Source organism: Macrotis lagotis, chromosome 2, assembly GCF_037893015.1.
Source record: "Macrotis lagotis isolate mMagLag1 chromosome 2, bilby.v1.9.chrom.fasta, whole genome shotgun sequence".
Classification (NCBI taxonomy): Eukaryota; Metazoa; Chordata; class Mammalia; order Peramelemorphia; family Peramelidae; genus Macrotis; species Macrotis lagotis.
In genome coordinates this window covers 248,745,631-248,770,433 of record NC_133659.1, presented here as the reverse complement: position 1 = coordinate 248,770,433, position 24,803 = coordinate 248,745,631, and the positions used below count along the sequence as shown (strand labels likewise).

The following is a 24,803-nucleotide window of genomic DNA, read 5'->3' as shown; positions in this document are numbered from 1 at the left end:
TCATGAAACTGCTAACCTGCTTTTGTGGAGTTGGCAGGACCCAAGGACAAAGTACAAAACAGAGGAACATAAATAGAACAGAAATGAGAATAACAGAACTGCTCTGTCCCTAGGACAAGCACCCAAGACCTAGCCATTCCTTTCCATCTCGTCCAAATGCTTACAGGGGTTCTTCATGTGACTTCAAAGCCTAACAGAGATTCCTCGGAGCTAAGAAATGTCTCTTTATTTTCCCAGACCTTTCTCCCTTACTTCCTAAATCTTCTCCAAGCTTTCCCTCCCTCCAGTTTCTGAGTTAGGGAAGGAAGGAAAGAAAAGGGACAGGATAATACTTACAGGAGGACCCTGGGCACCACGGGCTCCTTTAGGACCAGTCACTCCAGTTGGACCCTAGGGTGGGAAAAGAAAGAGGTAAGTAAATTGGAGAAAGTAAGATTGGCATACTTATTGGCATATCTTAAAGGATCCTCATTTGAGGGACCAGAAATCAGAAAAGGGAAAATTCTGGACGCAGACAATGGATTCATAAATATTGAATGTTTAGCGTGAGAATCAGTACAGAAAGGCCAGATAGATATGCATCTCTTATTTTGGAGATCTCTGTATCTCCAGTATCTCACAAAGCTACAGCTCCAAGAAGTTGTTTTAGTTTTTTTTAATTAATTTATTTTCCAATTATATGCAAAGGGAATTTTCAATATTCATCTTTTTACTAGTTTTTGATTTCCACAATAAAAGGAAGTTTTACCTGCTATATCACCCCAACCCCTGTTCCTACAGAGATGCAGTAATTGGTTCTATACATTGTAGACAAAGAAAATAGTTGGTCTCTGCTTGATTCTGTACACACACACACAACGCACACACACCTCTTCCTCTGATTCCCACTGATATTTCCAGGAGCTTCACCTTTAGATTCAGAAATACAGATACCAAGATACTAACTTTGGCTACCCCCAGGTATAGATGAAAGGATCAAACTATCTTAGAAAACTGGTTCCTGAGGGGCAACTATCCAGCCTTAGACACTTAATAATTGCCAACTGTGTGACCATGAGCAAGTCATTTAAGCTCATTACCTTAAATAAAAATTTTTTAAAAAAGAAAAAGAAAACTGATTTCTGATTGGAAACCTGACTCAATCCCATGGAGATTCCTTTGGGGAGTGTACATCTAGACTAGCTGAGGTTCTGGAGGTAGCAGCTACTTCCCAGCATCAACCTCCCCCGTAGCCATGACCTTGACTTTTTATGCCCAGCTTATCCTCACCCAATCCAGATGCTTATTTCTAGCCCTGGAAATGAATATGTCACCCACCTGAGGCCCAGGTGCTCCAGATGGACCCTGAGGACCAGGGGCACCAGCATCTCCCTTCTGACCAGATTCTCCTTGTTCACCTTTGGCACCAGGCTGACCATCAGCACCCTGTTTCATAAAAGGGAAGAAACATGAATAAGAGATAAGGAAAATTGTTGATACCCTTTCTCCAGTGTAAAGTGTGTGTGTGTGTGTGTGTGTGTGTGTGTGTGTGTGTGTTTTATTAGAAAGTACCCCATAGACCAAGTAAACATAAAGAGAGGAAAAAATAGAAAGATTAAAATTTTATTCAAGTCTTTCTGTCATTATTCTGCTTCCTCATCTCCTACAGAACAAGTGCCAGAATACACAAGCCTACTAAAACATTCTCCATATCACATCCATGATAGAGAGAAAGTTAATTATAGAGGAATGAAACCATGTGGGTCCACAGGCTTTGGGCTTTATTGAAATGGGAGGATGTTTCATTATATAATTATCACTCTTTTAACCATTCAAAGAAACTGCATGAAAATCCTTCTGAGAGGTTAAGCTACCTAGACCAGAAGAACTCTAATGAAAGCTCAGGATTAAGAGAGACAGAGGTTTTTCTGGCCTTGAGGTTGCAGATTCTGTGTCCTGAAAAATGCTCCCTGAGTTTATTCAAGGAACCAGAGCTATTGTCTGGTCTTGAAAAAAATTAATCTTACAGAGGAGAGCCTAGAGAGGCCCTGGAAAGTTAATCCACATCCCTTTCTGGAGGTCATAGTGAACTGAATGACAAATATCCAATGATGCCTGGGATAGATGAAATTACTTACAGGAGGACCTGCAAATCCAGCTGGGCCAGGGGGTCCAGTCTCTCCACGTTCACCCTATAACACAAGGAGTCCCAATGAGCAGGTAGGTAAGTTTCCAAAATTGGGTTGCCTTAGTTCCCATCCTGGTACCCAAAGACAAGAAGAGGCCAGACTAGCCAGGGAGGGGAATCCACAGAAAAGGGAGAATGCTAATTGGGATTTAGCATCACCCTCTCCCCAGATGACAAAATGAGAAACCTGAACTGTCAGTCCTGTATAATATGTTGATCAAGATGTTGATCAATATGTTGGTACAAAATTACATTTTGACTAAGACTTCTTAAATGTAAATTTTTTTCTGACCAGTTCCCATTTAAATTTATGTTAAAGCAATGATCTCTGTATTCCACTGACATGTCCTAAGGATGAGATCTATAGTCAGGTTCTTAACCAAGGATCCATAGACCCCCAAGATATCTGTGAACATATTCAAGAAGTCCATAAACTTGGGGTTTTTACTATTTTTATTACTATATTTCAGTATAATTTATTTCCTTTATAATCAGATCTATTTTTATTCATTTAAAAATATTATTCAGAGAAGGGGGGCATCTTTCAAAAAAAGTTAAGAACTTCTTGTCTAAGGTCTCTTTTAAAGGACGTCATAAAATAAAGATTCCAGAGTCCTTTGACAAAAGAACAAATCCAGTTTTCAGCACATTTCAGCATATTTCAGCACAATCTAGTTTTTAGGTCATAAGTAGCAAGTAGCACCATGACCAAGGAAACTCAAGTATCCAGTTTTATCACATTCATTTCCTCCAAGCTCCCACCCAGGCCCAGAAAGAAGGAAAAGTGCACATTTACTAGTCAACCTTCAGAGACCCAAAAACCAGTTAGATAGAAAAAAGATTCCAAAGTTCCCAGGGGAGTGGAAGTGCTAATTCAGGTTTAAAGTGAGCAGGAGATCAGGGAAGAGTTCTTCTCAATAATAGGAATAATAACTTACTGGGGCACCACGGGCACCAGCAGTTCCGGCAGGACCAGGAGGGCCAGATTCACCCTAGAAAGAAGACAAAGAATCAGATGAAGGGAAATGGAGAATCTGCAGTGATTGGTACTTAGAGAAACCCTGTGACACCATAACTCATAGAAACTTCCATATTATATCCCAATCATTCATTCTAATGGCCCCTGCTAAATAATATCCCCTCCTTGGAGGTGACTTCAGTTCACAAAGGGACAGAAGGGTCATAGGTGATGAGCAAGGAGAAAAGTATAAGTATTTAGGGAGCTTAAAGTGAGGAAATGCAGAGGAGAATCTCCTGATTTGGAGTGGGGACCTTCACCTGTGAACACTGACATATTACCTGAGGGAGATAAATTAATCACAACTCACCTTCTCGCCATTAGGACCAGCAGGACCAGGGGGGCCAATCGGACCAGTCAGACCCTAGGGTAAAGGGAGATAAAATAAGAGAAGTGAGACTTTCTGGGATATTGGGACAGCTTCCGAGACACAGGATAGGCCCTCCATAAAGAGTCAGCTAATGAACCAGTTGACTCTCTTGAACTCCCCAGACTTCATCAACTTTCCTATTTGCTCCAGTCTGTTCTTCTGCATCCCACTTCACAGTTAGAATGTTTCTAACTTTGCTTAACTCATAACAGGGACTAACCACCCCAAAGCTTTTGGACTTCTGTCCTCATACCCTGGGATTAAATATTAAGAGATTGAATATTCAGGGACAATATCAATCATACCCTCTGATTGTTCCCACATTTTGTCATCTGATATAATTCCCTTTACTTACTCTGCCGCCATCTTTGCCAGGAGCTCCCTCAGGACCTTTTTCACCAACATCACCCTGAGACAATGAAGACAAAATTTAATGCCACTCCACTGCAATTTTTTTCTTAAGTAAAGCCTGAGTACTCCTTTGCAATGCCCAGACCCAACTTCTATCTACTGAGATGACCAAGTTTGGAAGAAGGGACCAAGCATTCAATGAGAAGGTCAAAGGGTCAAGGAGACTGTTCACACTGACAATCAGACTGGATTTTTAGACTGCCCTGGAAGAGCTTTATTTCCAGCTGATAAGGGAACCCTGTCCTTTGCTTAATTGGAAAGAATGCAGTAAAATGGAAAGGAGATAGGACAGAAGAGGCTGTGTAAATGAGGAGAGGAAACAGATGGAGAGGCCCTCTTAAAGAGTGTGAGCAAATCTAGGGAGCAAGGAAAAGGGACTATTTTTAGGGTAGAGGTAGTGATGAAGAAGATGCTTATTTGGGCAGAGAGAAGTGGCATCATGAAGCATGGAACCAAGGAAAGATATATGTGAGCACCATGGGTGACTCAAAGAGAGAGGAAGGTGTGGAAGAAGCAAGGGGCAGGTGATTGATTACTGGGGCACAGAGACTTGTTCTTAATTCATCAAGAAGATGGGGAAAAAGGAAGCTACTGGAAATTCAGAATAATCTCAATTGTGGTCAATGATAGGAGGAGAGGAAAAGTACTTCCATTCAGGGAAATCCTAGTTATATAGCCTCTAGAAGTCTCAAAGGATAGCCAAGGCCTCCAAAGAGGAAGAAACATCATTACTTGGATCTCAAAGCCAGGGAAATTGGCTCAGGTTCATATACACTCAAGTTTGTGTCCAAGTGGGTATGAAAAGCCAAATGACCTGACTTCTAGATTCCTAATCACCAGACACTATCCCTTCCCATTCTGAGGCCACTGAGTCATTTTCCAAGGTGTCATATTGGAAAGCTGCTATTCTAGGCTCTCCATTTCTCAACAATGGACCCCTCCCCGGGGTATATTTAAGAACTAGGCAGGGATATGATTTAGAATAGAGAGGTAGAGAGAGGGGCCACATCCATGTTTGAGAACTGGTACTTACTCTGTCTCCCTTTGGCCCAGCAATACCAGCTGCACCTCTCTCACCAGGCATTCCTTGCAGACCAGGGGGACCTTGAGCACCATTAGGGCCAGCTGGACCAGTAGCACCCTAGTTAAACAGAAAGAGTTTGTGATGTAAAACATCAACAATCAGACTCCACAGGAAGGGAGTCCTTTTCCTTTCCTTTCTCTCACTTGTTTTCATAGTCTTTTCTCTGCCCATACTACCTTTTCCCATTCTATCCCTTCCTACTCTTTCCAGCTCTCTATCCTTTATGGACTCTTTTCCATCCTTTCCTCCGGAAAGAAGAAGTAGAACCTTTGTGACATCTCAGGGTAACATGACAAGACCCTGCCCCTAAATCCTCAGGACCCACTTACCTTAGGACCATCAGTACCAGGTGTTCCAGGAAGACCCCGAGCTCCCTGAAGACCTTGAGCACCAGGAGAGCCACGTTCACCTGGGAAACCACGTTCACCCTGTGGTAGAAAAGAATCAAAGAAAGATCAGGGTATGGAACAGGATTAGGGATATCACCCCCATTACAAAGGGGGGAGGAGGGTTAGGAGGAGAGATAAAGAAGGGTGCAATCAGGGGCACTTAACCAAGATAGCATTAATCAAGAAAAAAAGAGCAGACTTTGAGTGACTGAGTAGAATTTCTGATTCAGAGTTGGATAAAAGGGAAATTCAAGTCCTAGGGAGATAGTTCAAAAAATGGCCAGGGCTATGCTATAACATAACTCAATTAGACATCATACTTACTCTGGGACCCACAAGACCAGGAGCACCAGCTTCACCAGGAACACCCTGGAAAAACAGAAGGATGTAAGTTGGGGAGGATGCTTCCAAAAGTTATAAGGAATGGGTACTAAAGTAGTGGTTTGCTTCAGGACACATAGAGGTAGACTCCAAGAGTGATTTGAACTCAGGGAAACTGGGGAAGCCTGGTGTTTAACATTGCTTGCCTCTGTATTGGAAGGGATGCTAGCATGCCTCAGTCAAATGGGGTTTTGATAGAATTCTCATCACAGAGCATCTTTAGGGTACATATCTCCTCACATATCTTGTTGGGAGTGCAAAGAACTCTAGATGAGTAGTTTGTAGATACTTACCTGATCACCTGGTTTTCCACCTTCACCTGGAGGGCCAGGAGGGCCAGGAAGTCCCTAGAAATCAAAGAGATACTTATTAAACACAGGATAAAGGACTGGATTGGCCCCCAAAACAATATGAGGCCTCTCCATCTGTTTCCTTGGCTCAGGCTCTAACAAAAGATGAATATTCTTAGAGCCTAGAATGTAGTGACAACCTTTTCTCCCTCTCAGCAGCCAGTAGGTGCTATCTCCCTCTGACAGTATACACTGTAGTCCTGAAACAATCCTCATATAACCCATTCCAGTCTTGGGAAAAAGAGTGAATCTGATATTTACCTGGAAGCCAGATGGTCCAGGAGCACCCTGCTCACCCCTCTCACCAGCAGGACCCTGAAGGACATAAGAAAAATAGTAAATAGAATGTACTAATGAACAGCTGGGAGTCACAGCAGGACAGTTCCTTGAATTAAAGAATACAGCAAGAAAATGTAGAAACCAGGAAATTCCAGTATTTTCCAGTATTGGGGGGGGGGGGAAGATATGCATATACAGGTATGGTATGTATACCAAAAGGAAGCTTCAATTCTCTTTATTTAGAAGCTTATACCACTGTCAACCTTGAAAGGAATTCAGAGGAGCCTAATGGTTCATACTCTAGCCATTCCCCCAATGGCCATGTGTGGTGTGATTGATGTTGTTAGGACTTATATGTCTGGAACTGTGCAGGTCAAAATATGCTAACATTTCTAGCTGGACTGTGACATTTTCCTCCTCTAAACTCAAAACCTGATACTCATATCCATGAGAGATCAGACAAATGCTTACCGCTGGTCCAGGGGGTCCTGAGGCACCTGTTTCACCATCTTTGCCAGGAAGACCCTAAAAAAAAGGAAAGAAAAGCTAGTTAAGTGAGCTCAGGTGACTTCAAGAAGCATTTCTTCCTCCATATAACTAGGCTTAATTTCAGATTTAAGTATATTTTCTTCATCTCCAATCTTTTGACCTTGTCTCTTTTTTTGTTTGTTTAATAATTCCATGAATAAAATCCACTTTCCAATAATATAACAATAAACTATCCTTAAACTTCATGTTTTTTCAGCATCCCTTATAGCAGTTGACATTTTTCAGTCTATCTCTTTCTGTTTCTACTTCTATTCTTTCTTTGAACTCCAATGTGTCCTTCTCAATTCCATTTGTTTTCTTGTTACTGTATTTTTGAAATTAATTCTCCTGCCACACCAATTTTCTTTAACAATGCTAAGCTTTCAACATCTTTCCCTAATCTTCATATCCTTCTCCCAGCATGAAAGTATATAACCCAATCCACTATCTTAAAGTAGACAATGTTTAAAGCCCAGATCCTTCAGAAGGTTTCTCTTGAGTCCCACCACAATGTGGGGCTCAGTAAGAAAAAAATAACCAATAGCCAAAATGAAAGATGCCTTCTCAATCTGTTCCTTTCTTGATATTTATTGAAATATTTTCTCCTCTTTGCCTTCCTACGCTCACAACTGCTGTGGGGGTAATCAATAAAGGGAGAGTAATTACCCTTAGTCCAGGAGCACCAGGTAGTCCCTTCTCACCAGCCTTGCCAGCTTCTCCCTAGTGGAAAGAAAAGAAAGAAAGGAAAGTCTTGTAGACAGGTGGCCTGAGTTAAGCCAAAACAATTTGGTCAAGTCAACTTCTTGGGAGATTGATACAGTGGAACAATATTCTCCCAAAAGGCAATTCCATATCCAGTTTGAATTAGGAGATAGATTGGGATAGTCTAAGAATCTCCCACTGCATTTCAGTGTCATGCCCTTGACCACTGAAAATTAAAATTGATCTAAAGAACAGATAGATCTAAGGATAATTGTGTCACTAGACCTGGGGTTCAGTGGCTTCATGTAGCATAGAAGTTATGGAAGGCACAAAATGAAGACTACATATAACATTGAGACTGATGTTTTGGGGCAGTTAGGTGGTACAGTGGATAGAGCACTAGGCCTGGTGACAGGAGGACCTGAGCTCAAATCCAGTCTCAGACACTCATTAATTGCCTAGCTGTGTGACCTTGAGCAAGTCACTTAACCCCATTGCCATAAATAAATTTTTTTTTAAAAAGTTATGTCTTCCATCACTTAAGATTAGCAGTTCATGAACTAGAAATGGCAGTGAACACAAGATGGGAGGGCTAATTTCACATGGGTAGGGGAAAAGGCAAGCTATGACTTACATTGGCACCTTTAGGACCAGGGAATCCCATGACACCAGGTTGCCCACGAGCTCCCTGAGGTCCTGGAGGCCCAGGGCGACCATCCTCACCAGGGGCTCCCTGAAAAAAAGACATCAACTTCAGACACTAGAAATTGTCCCTCCAAGTCTATGTACACCAGGTAAGGGCCAAGAACCTTAACTAGCAAGCAATATTTAACCATAAAGGGCTCAGCATAAGACTTTTCTAGTTTCAAAATTATTATATTAATCACATGCTGGAATAGTTGCCTCATAAGCCCTAATCTTAAAAGGAAATATCCTGGACTTTCTCCTTCCCCAAGAAAAGGGACAATTTCCTTGGAGTAATATATTTTCAATGCTAATTAACTTCCTCATGGCCCACATATTCCATTCAATACACAGCACCTAGCACTCAAAATCCTAATAAATAACTCTTGAATATGCTACTTAGATGAGTCTTACCAGTCAATTAGTCTATCACAATTTGTACCCTGCCCCCCCAACCCATTCATCCATACCTAACTTATTATTCCTACCCAAAATTCCCAAATGTATTTTCTCCTGACATACATCAGTCTTCCTTCCTAACTTTCAGTCATCAACCCAAGAAAATAAGGACACTTAACTTACAGAAGGACCAACTTTGCCTTGAGGGCCAGCATCACCAGGGCGACCAGTTAGACCCTGTGTACAGGAAAGAATATTGATATCAGGAGGTCAAAGTAAAATGATATTTCCCCTTGTCCTTCCTACAATCTTGAGAGAGGATGGTCATGAAGGGGAAGAAGGGGAGTCAATGGAAACAAGATTTCTAATTCCAAAGTAATTAATCACTAGATCCAAATAGGGCAAAGAAGAGGTAGGTGGCAAGGTCAGAGTCCAAAAGAATGAGCATCTGACTCCAATAGCCTTCTTGGAATAGAAGGAGCCCACATCCAGAGTCACCCCTGAATGCCAGCTTTTGATGTTAGGATTAGGTGTTCCTTTTTCCCCTGCTGCTTAGCATCACTCAGACTCTGGAGAGCAGATCCTATCTGCAAAAGGATGTGGAAGTGAGCAAGGAAAGGAAGAATGTACATATGTGTCTCTACAGACTTGGAAGAAGCAAATTATTCCATTTTACTGAGTCCTTCTGACAATTACTATGGCACTGATCATCTTTTCTGGTCTTTGTCTGTTTTGCAAGTTTCTAACGAACCTCTTTTGCAGAGGTCTATGACCTCTGATTCAGGGGTATGAAAGTCATATCTGTGTCTTAGAAACATTTGCCCAAAGAGGTCAGTGAACTTACTCTAGCTCCAGGGAGGCCAGGTTCTCCAGGACGGCCAGGGTCACCATTGGCTCCTTTGGGACCTCCAAGACCACTGGGTCCACGCTCACCAGGGGCTCCCTGTCCAAGGGGAGGTTAAAAAAAAAAGATGAAATTAGTAGGAAATCTATACAACATTCATCCTGAAGCCAAAGCAGAATGGGCAAATAAACTCTGAGGCTAGACACATAAATTTCAGGATAAAGTAGAATATATTTACCTTGGGCCCTGCCAGACCATCCTGACCTGGGAAACCACGGTTTCCAGGAGCACCCTGGGAAGAAAAAAGAAAGGTGAAGAAGTGAGAACAGATGCCACTCAGGTCATTGAAACTAAAGAGTATCTGCCCAGCAACAAGGTTCTTTTGACTTCTATCTTGCTAGGGGTAGATCATGGTAAGGTGTTAAAAATGACACTCTGAGCCTATTTCCTCACATTGAGAGAGTCAAAGAGTTTCATGTATATTATCACATGGACACACATAGAATGATGCAGAAATCATTATCTACAGTTTTTGTTGTGGGATAAGGAATAAAGGGGAGACTGATGAACAAAGAGGTCAAGGAGATTCACCCAAAAGAAAATCCCTGTTGAGGCCAGAATTAGAAACCAACTCTCTAGCTTTCAGTCTGGTGGCTTTTTCAACACATTCCATGATTTAAGTAAATAGGTTCTACTTACTCTCTCTCCAGGAGGACCTACAGGTCCAGCAGCACCAGGCTCTCCACGGGCACCTCTCTTGCCTTCTTCACCAGCTGGACCAGGAGGTCCCTGGGGCCCAGCAGGACCCTGAGTTGAAAACACAAAAGAAAAAACTGTTAAGAATCTGGATACTTCTTGGCAGGGATGGGGGGGGGGAGGGATAGTAGTAGTCATTTGGGTAAATCTATTCAGCCCATATATCCTTTCCTGGGAACAGAAGATGTCCTGATAAAATTCATCCCTGGGAGATAATTTAACTGGTTGAGAAGACCCTTTCCACCAAACTGGATTAGGACTTGACATAGAGGAACATGGAACACTTCCATGGTATATATGGTAACCAGAAAAAAAAATCCAAAGGTTCAATTTATGCAGAACAGGAAAGATGAAGGAGAGGGCCAAGGTCAAAGTCTACTAAGACATTGTTGACCATGGGTATTAAAAAGAAAGAGAAAGCATTTAGAAAATTGTTAAGTGAATTTATCTAAATAACAAGGACATATAATAAAAAATTAGACCATAAACGTAAGTTAGAAAAGGATCCCTGGAAATTATGGAAGAAAGGTCCTAATCCTATCTCCACAATGGTACCACAGTAAGAGGCCAAGACCAATTGCCACAGATAAATCATTGTCTCGATTCCATTTGCTCAGTTCATTTATTGCAATATAAAATCTGAGCCAGAGGTGAGGTGTCTTAACTCAGCTTTTTCAAACTCCCCTCTGGCTATATTGTACCTGGCAACACTTCTGCATATAGACTGCACCAGATTAAAATATAATTGGGAAATATTTAACAAAATAAATAAAAATATAATAGAACACAGATATGTGGTTTTCTAAATCAATATGACTTCCCATCTACCTATCATCTACCCCCACCATGGGGAGTGAGGTGGGGTAGCATCTGAACCAAAGTCTTATTGATTCTAAGACATTCTAGGACATTGAACTTAATGTAACAGACATATATACATATATATATATATATATATATATATATATATATATATAGAGAGAGAGAGAGAGAGAGAGAGAGAGAGAGAGAGAGAGAGAGAGGCTGATTACACTATTCCAGGATACCCTTACTTCTCCTCTATAGTTTGAGTAAGTAGACTAGATCATCAAGAATATAGAATATATTCAGATATGAAACTCAAAATCTCCAACTACCATAAATTTAGGGTTCCTCATTCCTAGATTTCCAGGAAATATTTTGGTAATAGGATTAAAGAAATCTAAATTCAGGAAGGGACCTCAGAGTTTATCCAACATAACTTAAGAACTCCCCCTACAATATGCCCCAAACTAATCAGCTAGTTTCAAAATGGAAGAGGAGATAATGACCTCTCAAGATGGCCAATTTTTCTCCTGGATATAGCAATAGTTGCTAAATTGTTCTTGATTTCAAACCTAAATCTTCCTGTCTGCCATTTATCATTCTGCTCTATCAAGGAGAATAACTTTAAACCCTCTATTTCATAACAGACCTTCAAGAACCTAAAGACGGCTATCAACTCATTCCTGAGTCCTCTATTCTCTATTTACTATATTCTCCAATTGCCTCACCATCCTGATCTTCCCCCTAAATAGTAGGAATGTGTCCAAGGTTCAAGCATAAGGCAAAGACATAACTTTATCTTTGCCCTTTCCTTATGGTATCAGGAAAAATTTAATCAGAAATGTTATTCCCCTAAGAATTTAGACTGTGGTCAAAAATTGGCCTGTGGTCAAGGACCATCTTCATGACCTTTCTAAATAGCCCTGAGAAAAGGAATAAGTTTCCAGGTGATTGGATTGTCTAAGATCAAGTGTATGAGTTCTGAACTAGTTTCCTGGTTCCAAGACAGGGAGAGTAGTAGAGAAAAAAAATGGTCCTAGGTTCAGTTCCAAATACTTACAGTTTCTCCCTTGGGGCCATGTTCACCCTTGAAGCCAGCAATACCAGGTTCTCCCTGAAGGAAAAGGAAGAAAGATTCTTAATGTTATCTATTATAAAATGAAAATGGTTTTGTGTGTGTATGTGTGTCTGTCTCTGTGTATGTGTGCCTGTGAAAAACCATTTGGGATTCCAAAGAAGAGAAGACTCAAAATTCAGTAATGTTGAAAAGTAGATCAGGTCTGACTCAAGATTGTAAGATGGTAGATTTAGGACTGGAAGGGAACTTAATGGTTATCAAGTCCAAACTCCTCACTTTTTATAGATGAAGAAACTAAGAGAGGTTAAATGACTTGTCCAAAGGTCTTATGGAAATGTTTCAAATTCAGATCTGCTACTTCCAAATCCATCATTCTTTATATTATTCACAAATGAAGAAATGGGATGCTTTATGATCCAGTGACAAGGGAAACCTTTTGGGACTCAGTGTAAGCTTGTGGCCCTTACCGTTTGACCTTTAGGACCCAGAGGGCCAGTTGCACCTTGGGGGCCAGGAGGACCACGAGGACCAGGGAAGCCTGGAGCACCAGCAATTCCAGGAGCACCCTGTCAATATCAAGCAAAGAATAGTCAGGAGAAAGGGGAATGTATACCCCATTCCAGGGACTTTGGAGTGGGAAATAAGAGGGAATTTGTGAGTGAGAATAAGACTGTCATATTCTTCCCCTCTTCCCACTTCCATCTCTGCTCTCTATAGTACTGTTTAGATTTGAATAACTATATAAACCCATGTACTAAATTCACCCTCCTGCTCTCATGAAAAGGGAACATTAAAATACTATCTTCTCTGTAAGGTTCACCCTGACCAGAGGGTGAAGAAATGGGGGACTCATAGGTTTCCATGATTAATTCCTAACTTCTCAAATTTTAAATTTTTTAAAAAAGAAATGATCATACTGTCACAAGTTCCAAAAAAATTAGATAAAGAAAGACACTTTGGGGTGAACAATATACAATAGAACTATCTCTTCTCCTCAGATTATAATTTTAAAGAGAGTAGTTAAATTCTGAATCTCTTCCCTGAGAGTCATTCCCTCATCTCTCCTATCTCTTCTCACTACTCAGAGATCACTAGACTATTCCCATCCTAGGGCAATGAAATTAAACTGAAGGGACCTCTGTCAACACTTACTGCAGATCCTTTGGCTCCAGGGATCCCATCAGTTCCAGGGTTGCCCTACAAACAGAGAGATATTATTGGAGCATCAGAAAAAGAACCCACTTTCCAATCATAGAGAGAATAATTGCTAGGTTGAAGACTATTACTGTCCTCAGAATAATAAATAACTTTATTATAGATAATTTTAAATTGCTGATTACTTCCAGGAGGTTAGGATTGAAAGAAGGATGCATCAAGAGTAAAAATGGAGAGGTGTCTGGAGGGTTGTCTGGACATAGATTATGACTCATTAGGAGTAAAGGAATAAAGATACTCCAATTTCATCTTATTTGCTGTGAAGTTCAGGAGTGTGAAAAAAAAAAAGAATCTGTGGTAATCTTCATTTGGGGAAGGGAGTGAGAGAAACAGAAACACTAGACCCAATGAAGAAAGTTATCAACCATCAAGCATTTATTGGGTATCTTTTGTGTAGTATGTATTATGCTGGGTGATGGGGAGAATACAAGATAAAATGAGCTAGTTTCTGACCCAGAAAGATTACTTTTTATGAAGAGACAATATGTGCAGCTATAAATATGTAAAAAATAAATAACGGGTAATGAATGTAGAGCATTAAAAGCTAGGTGTAGGAAAGTCTCTTTTAGTAGTGTTTGAACTAAAATATCAAGAAAATCAGTATTCTAAGAGACAGATGTGAGGAAGGAATCTATTCCAGGCCTGGGGCACAGTTCTGGTATAGAGACAGGAGTTGTATGAGGAACAGTAAGGAGGCTAGTTTGACCAAAATGAAGAATATAGGAAAGGGAATAATAAATAATATAACTGGAAAGATAGCTTGGGTTAAATTATAAAGGACCTTAAATGACAAACAGAGGAGTCTCCATTTGATTATCATAGAGTTTTTATATAGTATAATGGAGTTATTGGTATTATTGAACAAGAATGAGCAAAAGAAGAGATTTGAAATAAACAGACTAATTAGGAGGATATTGCAATGATCTAGGGTAGGGATGGGGAACCTTTTTTCCATCAAAGGTAAAAACTTAAAAATTAATTTGCTGTATTTGGTCAAACATTTAATTAATTCACCCCTAAAATCCTCCTAGATTTATTGAATTTCAAGTCCTGCATGAGGTTACCCTGACAGCACCAGACCAAATAATTTCAAGGGTCTTATACAGATGCTCCCTGCTGCTGGTCTAGGGGAAAGGTAAGAAGAGTCTAAACTAGGATGATAGTCATAGAAATGAAGATGGATTAGACAAATGTGAGAGATGTTATGGAGGTAAGAATCTTTTCCTTTCCTGTCTGGAGGTTCTTCTCTGCGTTAATACCTATTCCAATAACTCCTAAGGGTTATAGAATCCTGTTTTCTAGATTTTCAGGATAGGGGATCAGTTCTATGATCAAGGAGTTGGAGAGTGAGTAGGCCCTGATCTGATCAGCAGCCTCCTCATTGTCTTTTGTACCCCTCATCCATGGGGCCAACCCCCTATCCCTCCCAGGCCATTTTTGCTGGAGAGCAGTTGTCACTTACAGAGGCTCCTGCAGGCCCAGGAGATCCAGGGGTACCAGATTCACCTCTAGGACCTTGAGCACCTTCAGGACCACGAGCACCAGTAGGACCAGCTTCTCCCTAAAAAAGTAAGGAATCATCAGTAAAATGAAGATAACAAGAGAAGGAAATTGGTCACCAAGCTAGTAAAGTTTATATGCCAGTTGCAGGCAGATTATAGAAACTCCAGGTCCCATACAAACACAAATACATACACACAAACAAGCCATTTAATCTTCTTCTAATGCCACAGCTAACCTTATAAAATTAATTTCCCTAAGGTAGAGTTAAGATGTTTCCAATGCTGCTCAGAGTCCTAGATGAAACTGGTTTGGGGTAAATCTGGGTCCTGGAGCAAAAGACTCTATCAGCCTAGAGGATCTGATATCACATAACCTGGATGTCTAGTCTGGGTGAATCCTCAGACTTCTGCCAAGGTCAGTCCTGGCAATCCAGTATAAAACAAACCAATTTTTTTCTGAAGATTATAATTTTTAACATGTTTGTTAAAAATAAATTCATTCAGGGAGAGAGACAGGGCAGTAATGTGAAGGAAGGGCAAAGGCTACTCAGGTTTCTGGGTTTGGCTTTTCCTCTTCTCAGAACTTTAGCTCTTTCATTTTCAATCATTATTTTGTAAAAGTCAAGCAAATGCTTTCACCTTTCCCTCTTCATAGTTGCTATCCTTTACCTGGCTCCCAGGGCCTCAGCCACTGTCTGGTTGCCATGGAAACCCCAGGAGAGAAAAGCAACTTGATTCCACTTGACCGCATTCATCTTCTGGCCTAAACTCAGCAAGATTTTCCAGGAAATTTCACACTGGACTATCTCCTGAATCACAGAGACCTTTCCTGGAGCTGTACTCTACTCTCCCACTGGTCTCTATTAATCTTTGAAGAACTCTATTAAAATGACTCAGAAAGATTTGTTTGTTTTTCAGGGGGGGGGTGGGAAAGGTATAAGGAGAGGGGTAGAGATAGTGATGAAAAAAAAAGGAGAAAAGAATGTCAATGAAACATTTCAAAAACAGAAAGAACCATAGGAAAAACAATTTCTTTTTAAAGCAAGTATAGAAATGTATAAAATATCTGGGAATCCAAGATATATTCAAGAATTATATGAATACAATCTAAAATAATCTTTAGAGAAATTAATTCAGATCTAAACAAAAAGAGAAATATTAACCACATCTGTGCAAGTATAATAAAAATTATAGTACTATCTAAATTAATATAATTAACAGATTCATTGTTATATTAATATACCAAAATTTGTATAAATAGAAAAATAAATAGCAAAATTCATCTAGAAGAGCTAGAGATCAAGAATCTTAAAGGAATTTTAAAAAGTGGAAAGGAAAGGAGTCTAACAGTACTAGTCTTAAATAATAATATGAAACAATAAGCATCAGAACTAATTTGGCACTGGTTAAAAAATTAAAAATTCAATCAGTAGAATAAATCAGTAGAAAATAAGATCCAGGGGCAGCTAGGTGGTGCAGTGGATAGAGCACTGGCCCTGGAGTCAGGAGGACCTGAGTGCAAATCCTATCTCAGACACTTAATAATTACCTAGCTGTGTCTGGGTGACCTTCAGCGAGTCACTTAATTCCATTGCCTTGCAAAAACTAAGAAAAAAAATCCAGAAACAATAGAACATATTGCCATACTGTTTGATAGATACAAGGACTTCAACTAGTGGGGAAAGAACTGACAAAAACTTCTGGGAAAACTAGAAAGCAAAAATTGGATTTAGACCAAGATCTCCTACTATATCCAAATGGATGCATGTCCTAGATAGAAAGAGTCATTTTATAATCAGATTTGAGAAACAAAGAAGATACTTTCACAACAATGACTAACAGAAGAGTTATTGACCAAAAAGGGAATAGAAGGGATCACAGAAGAATAAATGGATAATTGGGGCAGCTAGGTGCAGTGAATAGATCACTGGCCCTAGAGACAGGAGGCATGGTGTTCAAATATGACCTCAGAAACTTGACACTTACTAGCTGTGTAACTTTGGACAAAACATTTAACCCCAATGCCCCACCCAAAAAAAAATTTAAAGGCTTAAGAAAAGAATAAATGGACAATTTTGATTACATAAAAATGAAACGTTTGCACAAACAAAATTAATGCAGTTAGAAGGAGAAGGTAGTTAACTAGGAAAAAATTCTTTGCAGCAACTTTCTCAGATAAAGGTCTGCTATCCAAAACATACAAGTAATTTACTCAACTTCATAAGAATAAGAACCATTCCCTTGTAGGTAAATCAAAGGAAAAGAACAGGTAATTCTCAAAAGAAGAAATGTAAGCTATCAACAACCACATCCTAATTCTCCAAATAACAAGAGAAATATAAATTAATACAGTTACAAGTTTCCAACTTATAACCATTAGATTGTCAAAGATGACAAAAGAAGAAAATGACTGTTTTGAAGAGGCTTTATGGGAAGATAAGCATTGTTAGTGAAACTGTGAACTGAACCCAGTCATTCTAGAAAACAATTTGAAACTATATTTTGAAAAATCATTAAACCATGCATATCCTTTCACCCAGCTATATCAATTTATATCCCACAGGGATCAAAGAAAGAGGCAATTGACCCCAAAGTACAAAAATATTTATCTGTTTGTTATAGCAAAACTGAAAATTAAAAGAGCACCCTTCAATTGGGAAATGGCTGAATGAATTATGATATATGACTATATTGGAATGTGCTGTCAGAAAAGGAAACCTGGGAAGATGAGCATATAAAGTAAGCAGAGCCAGAACAATCTGTACAATGGCTACAATACTGCAAAAGAAATCAGTCATGAAAGATTTAAAAAATCTGATCAAGTCTAGGACCAATGTAGACTCCAAGGACTAGAAATGCAAAATAATGGTTTTTTTGAACAAGGGTACTGGTTAGAATAGGGAGAGCTAGTGATAAATGTGTCAAAAGACAAAAAGGAAAGAAATTTTAAAAGCATCAATAAAACATTCTAAAAATGCACAGAAGATAACAGGTAAAGTTTGAAAGAATATAGAGATAAATAGAGCAGTTTTAGAAGTAATTTCCTAACTTCCTGAATTATGCTATTTACATACTTGTATATATTTCCACTCATATAATTAGTATTTTATATATTATCTATTATTATATTAACTGCAGATAATATATGTTTTTATCTACAAACTTCTTTTTCTATTCTTCTTAGTATTTGGAAGTGTCCCTGTTTGCCAAATTCATAGTTTGCTTTTTCAATGGAATTTATTTTAAAAACAAACAGGGTAGGGACAGCTAGGTGGCACAGTGGATAGAGCACTGGCCCTGGAGTCAGGAGGACCAGAGTTCAAATCTGACCTCAGACATTTAATAATTACCTAGCTGTGTGACCTTGGGCAAGTCACTTAACCCCATTGCCTTGCAAAAACTTAAAAAGCAAAACAAACAAAAATAATAAACAGGGTTTCATAAAAGCAACGAATACCAATTGAGGTAGAAAAGAAAGAAGACTAAAAAAGCAAGAAATAAAGCAGAAGGGAGGAAAGAAAGGAGTGATGCTTCCCCATTCTATTATCATTCCTTTTCCTCCCACTCTGACTTGGTCCTGTTGGTTGCTTTACTTTTTGATGCTTCTCCTAAGACTCCTCTCCTAAGACTGGTGGAAAGAGATCTCTTTACCTTTCCCTCCCTTTACCTTTTCCTCTCTCCCTTTTCCCTTTCCTCCTGTATTTTTCTATCTTGCCTTTCCTTTGCTGAAGTCTTTAGTTTTTACCTTCAGTTGTTTATCATGCTATCTTTGCTTTTCCTTCCAGCAGGTAACCCTAGAGAAATTCTTGGCTTTATTCATTTCCTAGATGGGGAATATCAGTGAATGGGGGTAGGGAATTAAGATTTCTTGAAAAGGAGAAGGGGTTCAAGAAACCCCTCTTTTTTGAGGAGAAGGAGGCAGGATTCATTGATGTTTTTGAAATTCTTAGTTATCTGTCAGCAAAGACTTACCTTGGCCCCTGGAGCTCCTGGGAATCCAGGACCACCAGAAGGACCAACAGGACCCTATGGACAAAAGAAAAGTAGTGAGTGAGACTCTGGCTGGGAAAGGGACTAAACTCCAAAGCCTCTACTCACCCTCCCCCACACTAGCCTGTCTGAACTCTACAAAACTTCTGGCTATAGTCTCCAGTTAAAGAGAACACAGCAGGTATTCAGACGCCAATACCCTCAGGGGTCTCCAGACAGAGGTCCTCATTAAAGGGAACCTCTGAAACACCTCGGCCTCCACTTGCCCAGCTCCAGACTTCAAAATGAATATTTGACTCTGAACATGATAAATAGTAAGCTTTCCCAAGCCTGTGATTTCCTAACGTCTGCCCTCCCCCAACAACAACAAAAAATGACTTTGAATCAACTTACAGGAGGACCAGCTGGGCCTGGTTGACCATCATTGCCACGAGCACCCTGTGAAAAATAAAAAGGAAAAGGGAGTCAATGAGAGAAGTCTATTATTCAATTCCCTGGAAACCCCAATAGGAAAGACTACCTCTTCCCCAACACACAGACAAACATATACATGCATACAAACATACATATAAGAATTTAGGAAGTTATTATTTAAACTAGACAGGAAAGGGGATATTATTTGAAAATAATGCCTGTTTTCATTCAATTTGGGTTTGAAAACTTAAAGACCAATGGACCATTTGAATTCATCCTGCCTGTTACTGAGAGTATATTATTTGTGGATATAAGCAGTCTGGAGCCCCACTTCCAATGTGTACAAGAACTGTTTACGACATTAACTCATAAATGGACCAGGGTTGTATATCTTCTCATCACACCTTACCTGAATTAAATAATAAGAAAAGCTAACCTTTACAAAGTGTTTTCTCTCTTATTTAACACTCCAAGCAGCCCTACAGGGTAGGTAATATTATCAATCCATTTTACAGATGAAATAACTGATGCTCAAATTTAAATGACTTGGCTAGGTTCACCCATTAAGTATCCAAACCAGAAGTGAGTCCCAGCTCTTTCTGACCCTTGGGCAGCTGTGTTCCATTGCTGTCAAAAAAACATTTACCTAAGTGACTTTGAGGGAACCCTGACCATCACGCTGTGAGGACACCTCATTGCTCAGAAGTCATCTCAGGGGAGCTATATGGAGCTGTCCCTGGTTCTTATAGCACTTTCATTACCTATTATTACCAAACCCTAGAGGTAATCTTATTTATCTCCTGTGCTCCTTAGAAGCAATGCTGCATGATGGAAAGAGTAATGAAATAGGCAGAGGACTCCTAACTGCATGGCTTTGAATAAGAAACTTAACTTCTCTTGAGTCTCAGTTACTTCATCTGTAAAATGAGACAGTTGGATCAGATAATTTTATAAGACTTTCCATCTCTAAAATCAGTCATTCTATAACTAATTCTATGATCTTGTCTTGGATATTTACTAACTATGTGTCTGGGACAAATTGCTTCATGTTTCAGTTATCTCAACTATAAAATAAATAAATAAAATAATTGTCTATCTACCTTAGAGAGTTGTTTATGAAGACTACATGCCTATAACTTAGAAATAAGTCCTAGGAAGTTGACTGCCATATCCAAAGATTGAGGAATCACAGTTAACATCAGAAAGAGGGGAAAAGCTTTTCTACCCCAAATTGTGTTTTGAGGGGGAGGGGGAAATCTTGGAATACTATAAAACTGGGCTTTGTTATTAGTCTCCTAGGAATAAGAAAGCATAGATACTCTTTTCACTTTTTTAAAACTTCTTTTATGTTTTTCTTTATTTTCTACTGTTTTTTCTTTCCCCTTAGTTCTAATTCCTCTTTCATAACATGACTAATATGGAAATATGTTAAACAGGACTGTACATATGCAACCTATACTGGACTGTTTGCTGCCATGGGGAGAAGGGAGGAAAGGGTGGGTGGTAGAAAAATGTGGAACTCATAAATTTGTAAATGGATGAATGCATATAATTGTAAAACTAAAATAAAATTTTAATAAAAAGAAACATAGGCTATATGTTTCACTTATAAAAGGTAAAAATACCAACTCACTACCATCAAGACAATCATTTTGAGTCATTTTCCCAGAGGGCATGTTTTCTTATCCACTTCTCTTCAGAACCGAGAACATGAATTTAGGAGATATTTGGGTAATGTTACCAATGGAAGGTGTGGCCATAAAACAGAACAAAATTTAGGGACTCTGAGTTTGAAACGTCTTCATTCACACTGTGTTCAGCCCACCTTGCAAAATGATTAGATCACACCAAAATCACTACAGAGAATCACTAAGTGATCTTGTGTTCTGTCTGGTATCAGGCACTGTGGTACTTGCTAAAGAGACTGAATCCTTGAAATTCAAGGTAATTCATCTGTCTTGTGACTTTGTTTTTTCCTTAATTGGAATTCACATTTCAACTGAGGTTTAAACACAAGAGGAAGAGTTTGCCTAGAACTCTTTCATGTTTCTAATAATAAAAAAAATTCTAAAGGAGATTCCACAGGGGGAATACAAGTGGTGTTATAAGAGACACCAGAGAAGATCCCTATATATGCTAGAGATAGGTCCCTGCAGGGCTTATTGGAAAGAAAAAAGGTTCTCTCCTCCTCCCTCTCTCTCTACATCTGTCTCTTTTTCTGAGGAGCCCCCAAATTCATGACTGTTAAACCTCTACTGGGGTATCCATCAAGTAGTGAATGACTGAACAAATTATAGAATATGAATGTAATGAAAATATTATTGTTCTAAAAGAAACAATGAAAGAATATGGTTTCAAAGAAACTGGGGAAGACTGTATGAATTGACACAAAGTAAAGTAAGCAGAATCAAGAGAACAATCTATAAAATAACAATACTATTATAAAAAAAAAGCAGAGGGAAGCTAGGTGGCACAGTGGATAGAGCACCAGCCCTGGAATCAGGAGAACTTGAGTTCAAATCTGGCCTCAGATACTTAATAATTATTTAGCTGTGTGACCTTGCACAGGTCACTTAACCCCATTATCTTAAATAAATAAAATTTTTTAAGAAAAAATTTAAAAAGCAGTTTTTAAAGACTTAAGAACACTGATCAATTCAATAATTAGCTATGACTCCAGAGGAACAAAGTTGAAATATACTATTTGCCTCCTAATAGAAAGATGATAGACTCAAAATGCAGAATATATTTGTATAGATGGCTAATGTGGAATTTGCTTTGTTAGATTACATATAAATATGAAAAAGAGTGTACTTTTATTATTTTTGTTGTTGTTCAATTGTTGAAAGGGATAAAAGAGGAAAAGAAGAAATACACCTATTAATTGAAATAAATGAATGAATGAATGAACCTCTACTAAGACCTAATACGGATAGGAGGCAAAAAAATTGAGCAACATTTTGATTTGTCTAATTCTAATTGAGATAAAGAACATCCCTTGCTCAAACAGCTGGGTTGTTCACAAAGAAAGCACCTGCAAGTGTCTACTAGAAATGTAGGAAGCAAGTCTAGGTCTTACCCACTTCTCTTTAGAACCAAGAATATGAATTTAGACCCTGATTTGGTTCTATTCTGCAGAAGATACTAGTGCCTCTAGCAATAACAGGTAGCTCATGTTCTGTTTGTGTCTGGTACTATAGTGTACCTCCTTGCAAAATGTTGCATTGATTCAAAAAGGTATTAGTGAGAGTTTCTACAGAACTAGTCATCTACATTGGAGATAGTGATTAGGCAAAATCTGCAGGGTCAGTCATTAGTTCCATTTACCTCAGTCAATACTGTTGGGATGCAGAAAGATCATCCCCAAATGGACCAGTCCTAGAAGTTTGGTTCTGGGCTAACTTTTCAGTCCTATCTCATGTCACTCCCTTTAACATATTCAGACAAACTGGCCTCCTTGCTATTGTTTCAGTTCAGCATTCCATCTCCTTCTATTAGGCATTCCAACCTCACCTTCATGATCTCTCTCTTACTTCAATGATGAATTCATGTGTCACTTCCTAGGGGAAGATTCCCCTTATTGATAGAGTCCATGCCTTCTTCAAATTAACCCATAAATAAAATTTATAAGAGGACAGAAATATTAGAGGTTTTCCTAGTCCAATACTCACCTTACAAATGAAGAAACTAAGGAAAAGTGGCTTGCCCAAAGTCACACAGGTAGTAAAATATCAAAGACAGGATAGGAACCCAGGGTTTCTAACTTGAGTCAGCTAGTGCTCTTCCCTCTATACTCAACTGCCATTACCTCTCCGAAAAGAATGAAAACTCTTGAAGACAGGAACTTACTTTTCTTTGTGTCCTTGAAAGCTAGCACAGAGTAGATAGTTATAAAATATTTGTTGAATTTTAAACTATGGGATTAGAAGTCCAGGTGAAACAAGAAGGATATTCAATAGGGAAAAAAATGACAATGTCAGAGAAATATTAGGGAAAAGGAAATGGAAACAAGAAATGTGAGGATTGGGGGAAATCAGAAAAGTGTTCCCAGACCCAAGAGTGGAACTGAGGATAAACTGGGGTGAGGATGGGGAAGGGGACATAAATCAAAATTGTGGTATTGCCAAACATTACAGGAAAAGTATGAGAACTGGCTTTTTGAGATTGAAGTTATCAGGCAAATTTCAGGGTCCAAAGCAAAGGAGATGCCTTCTCTATTCTCTTCTCTTTTCACTGTTTCATACCTAGCTGAGCCAAATTTTCTAACCCAAAAGTTCACCTAGGAGAAATGGACCAAATAAGGAGAGATGAAACTGTAGGGAGTTATAGTTTTGTATAGTTCACATATAGGTATATACCAATAGGTATAAGAAACCAGATCCTGATGCTGTAATGTAACATCCTAATGTGCTATAGAAATGAGAAGCAAAAAGAGGATGCTGGCTCTTTTTCTGGACCAGTGGAAACAAGAAAGAAGAGGGAGGAAATGTACAGTTCCCTCTTCATCTGGTCATAGGGCATAATGCCATCATCACTTGTAGCCTTCAAAAAAGCAATCCCTTGTACTCTTTAATACCTACAAGCTAGAATCCTGGTAATTGGCAGAGATGGCAGTACTTCTTGGCTAAGGCTAAATAGTGTCTGATCCTCCTTACACAAAGTGACACTGCTACAAATATGCCCTTTGGCAGTCCTTGCTAAGGAACAAGGTCATGCCTAATTATTTTACTGATGAACTTTTGAATGGCAATTTTCCCTATACAAATGTACAGCCAGTGGCATTTCTAAGTGTTAGCCACTGCTCAGAGAAATGTTGCAATCAATCCCTTTCCTACTCAGGGTGCTGAAATCCCTTAGCTTTGGGGTGGAAGTATATCAGCTGAAAGAATAATTATTTTAAAGCACTATTTTCATCACACCATGAACCCCCTGGCAAACATTTAAGGTGGACCCTATTGGATCTCCTATTCAAGCTGAGCTTCTCAGCCTAGAATACAAGGCCCTCCCTCAACAAATCCCCCAAATATATCCAATCTCATCTCTCTTTATTTCCTAACACATCCAAAGGTAATTCCTTGCCTTTATAATTCTCTCCCTTCTTTTGTCCATATTTAATTATTAACATATAAATTTTAAAATTCCTTCAAAAGTCAAATGCCCAGCACATAGTAAAGGCTTACTGAATACATTTTCATTTCTTTTTTTTTTTTTTTAGGTTTTTGCAAGGCAAACGGGGCTAAGTGGCTTGCCCAAGGCCACACAGATAGGTAATTATTAAGTGTCTGAGACTGGATTTGAACCCAGGTACTCCTGACTTCAGGGCCTGTGCTTTATCCACTACGCCACCTAGCTGCCCCACATTTTCATTTTTTAATTGAAGTTTTGCTATTCTTTTTTTGTCTTTTGCCAGTGACTGAACTTTTTGCTAAATAACATCA

At 39.1% G+C, this 24,803-nt stretch overlaps 1 protein-coding gene across 1 annotated transcript in view; it reads right to left on the bottom strand.

The window, feature by feature from the left end:
- The window catches only part of COL2A1 (collagen type II alpha 1 chain), a 48,602-nt gene that overhangs the window by 9,796 nt on the left and 14,003 nt on the right, over nucleotides 1-24,803 (bottom strand). Inside the window, exons 17-40 of the mRNA XM_074225661.1 lie at nucleotides 19,345-19,389; nucleotides 18,934-18,987; nucleotides 14,922-15,020; nucleotides 13,397-13,441; nucleotides 12,712-12,810; nucleotides 12,227-12,280; nucleotides 10,306-10,413; nucleotides 9,845-9,898; nucleotides 9,607-9,705; nucleotides 8,946-8,999; nucleotides 8,314-8,412; nucleotides 7,644-7,697; nucleotides 6,921-6,974; nucleotides 6,432-6,485; nucleotides 6,114-6,167; nucleotides 5,764-5,808; nucleotides 5,380-5,478; nucleotides 5,000-5,107; nucleotides 3,911-3,964; nucleotides 3,496-3,549; nucleotides 3,106-3,159; nucleotides 2,118-2,171; nucleotides 1,318-1,425; nucleotides 337-390 (exon numbers count right to left, since the gene is read on the bottom strand). Of these exons, the coding sequence (XP_074081762.1) occupies nucleotides 337-390; nucleotides 1,318-1,425; nucleotides 2,118-2,171; nucleotides 3,106-3,159; nucleotides 3,496-3,549; nucleotides 3,911-3,964; nucleotides 5,000-5,107; nucleotides 5,380-5,478; nucleotides 5,764-5,808; nucleotides 6,114-6,167; nucleotides 6,432-6,485; nucleotides 6,921-6,974; nucleotides 7,644-7,697; nucleotides 8,314-8,412; nucleotides 8,946-8,999; nucleotides 9,607-9,705; nucleotides 9,845-9,898; nucleotides 10,306-10,413; nucleotides 12,227-12,280; nucleotides 12,712-12,810; nucleotides 13,397-13,441; nucleotides 14,922-15,020; nucleotides 18,934-18,987; nucleotides 19,345-19,389 (1,656 nt within the window). The remainder of the gene's footprint in view (nucleotides 1-336; nucleotides 391-1,317; nucleotides 1,426-2,117; nucleotides 2,172-3,105; nucleotides 3,160-3,495; nucleotides 3,550-3,910; nucleotides 3,965-4,999; nucleotides 5,108-5,379; nucleotides 5,479-5,763; nucleotides 5,809-6,113; nucleotides 6,168-6,431; nucleotides 6,486-6,920; nucleotides 6,975-7,643; nucleotides 7,698-8,313; nucleotides 8,413-8,945; nucleotides 9,000-9,606; nucleotides 9,706-9,844; nucleotides 9,899-10,305; nucleotides 10,414-12,226; nucleotides 12,281-12,711; nucleotides 12,811-13,396; nucleotides 13,442-14,921; nucleotides 15,021-18,933; nucleotides 18,988-19,344; nucleotides 19,390-24,803) is intronic.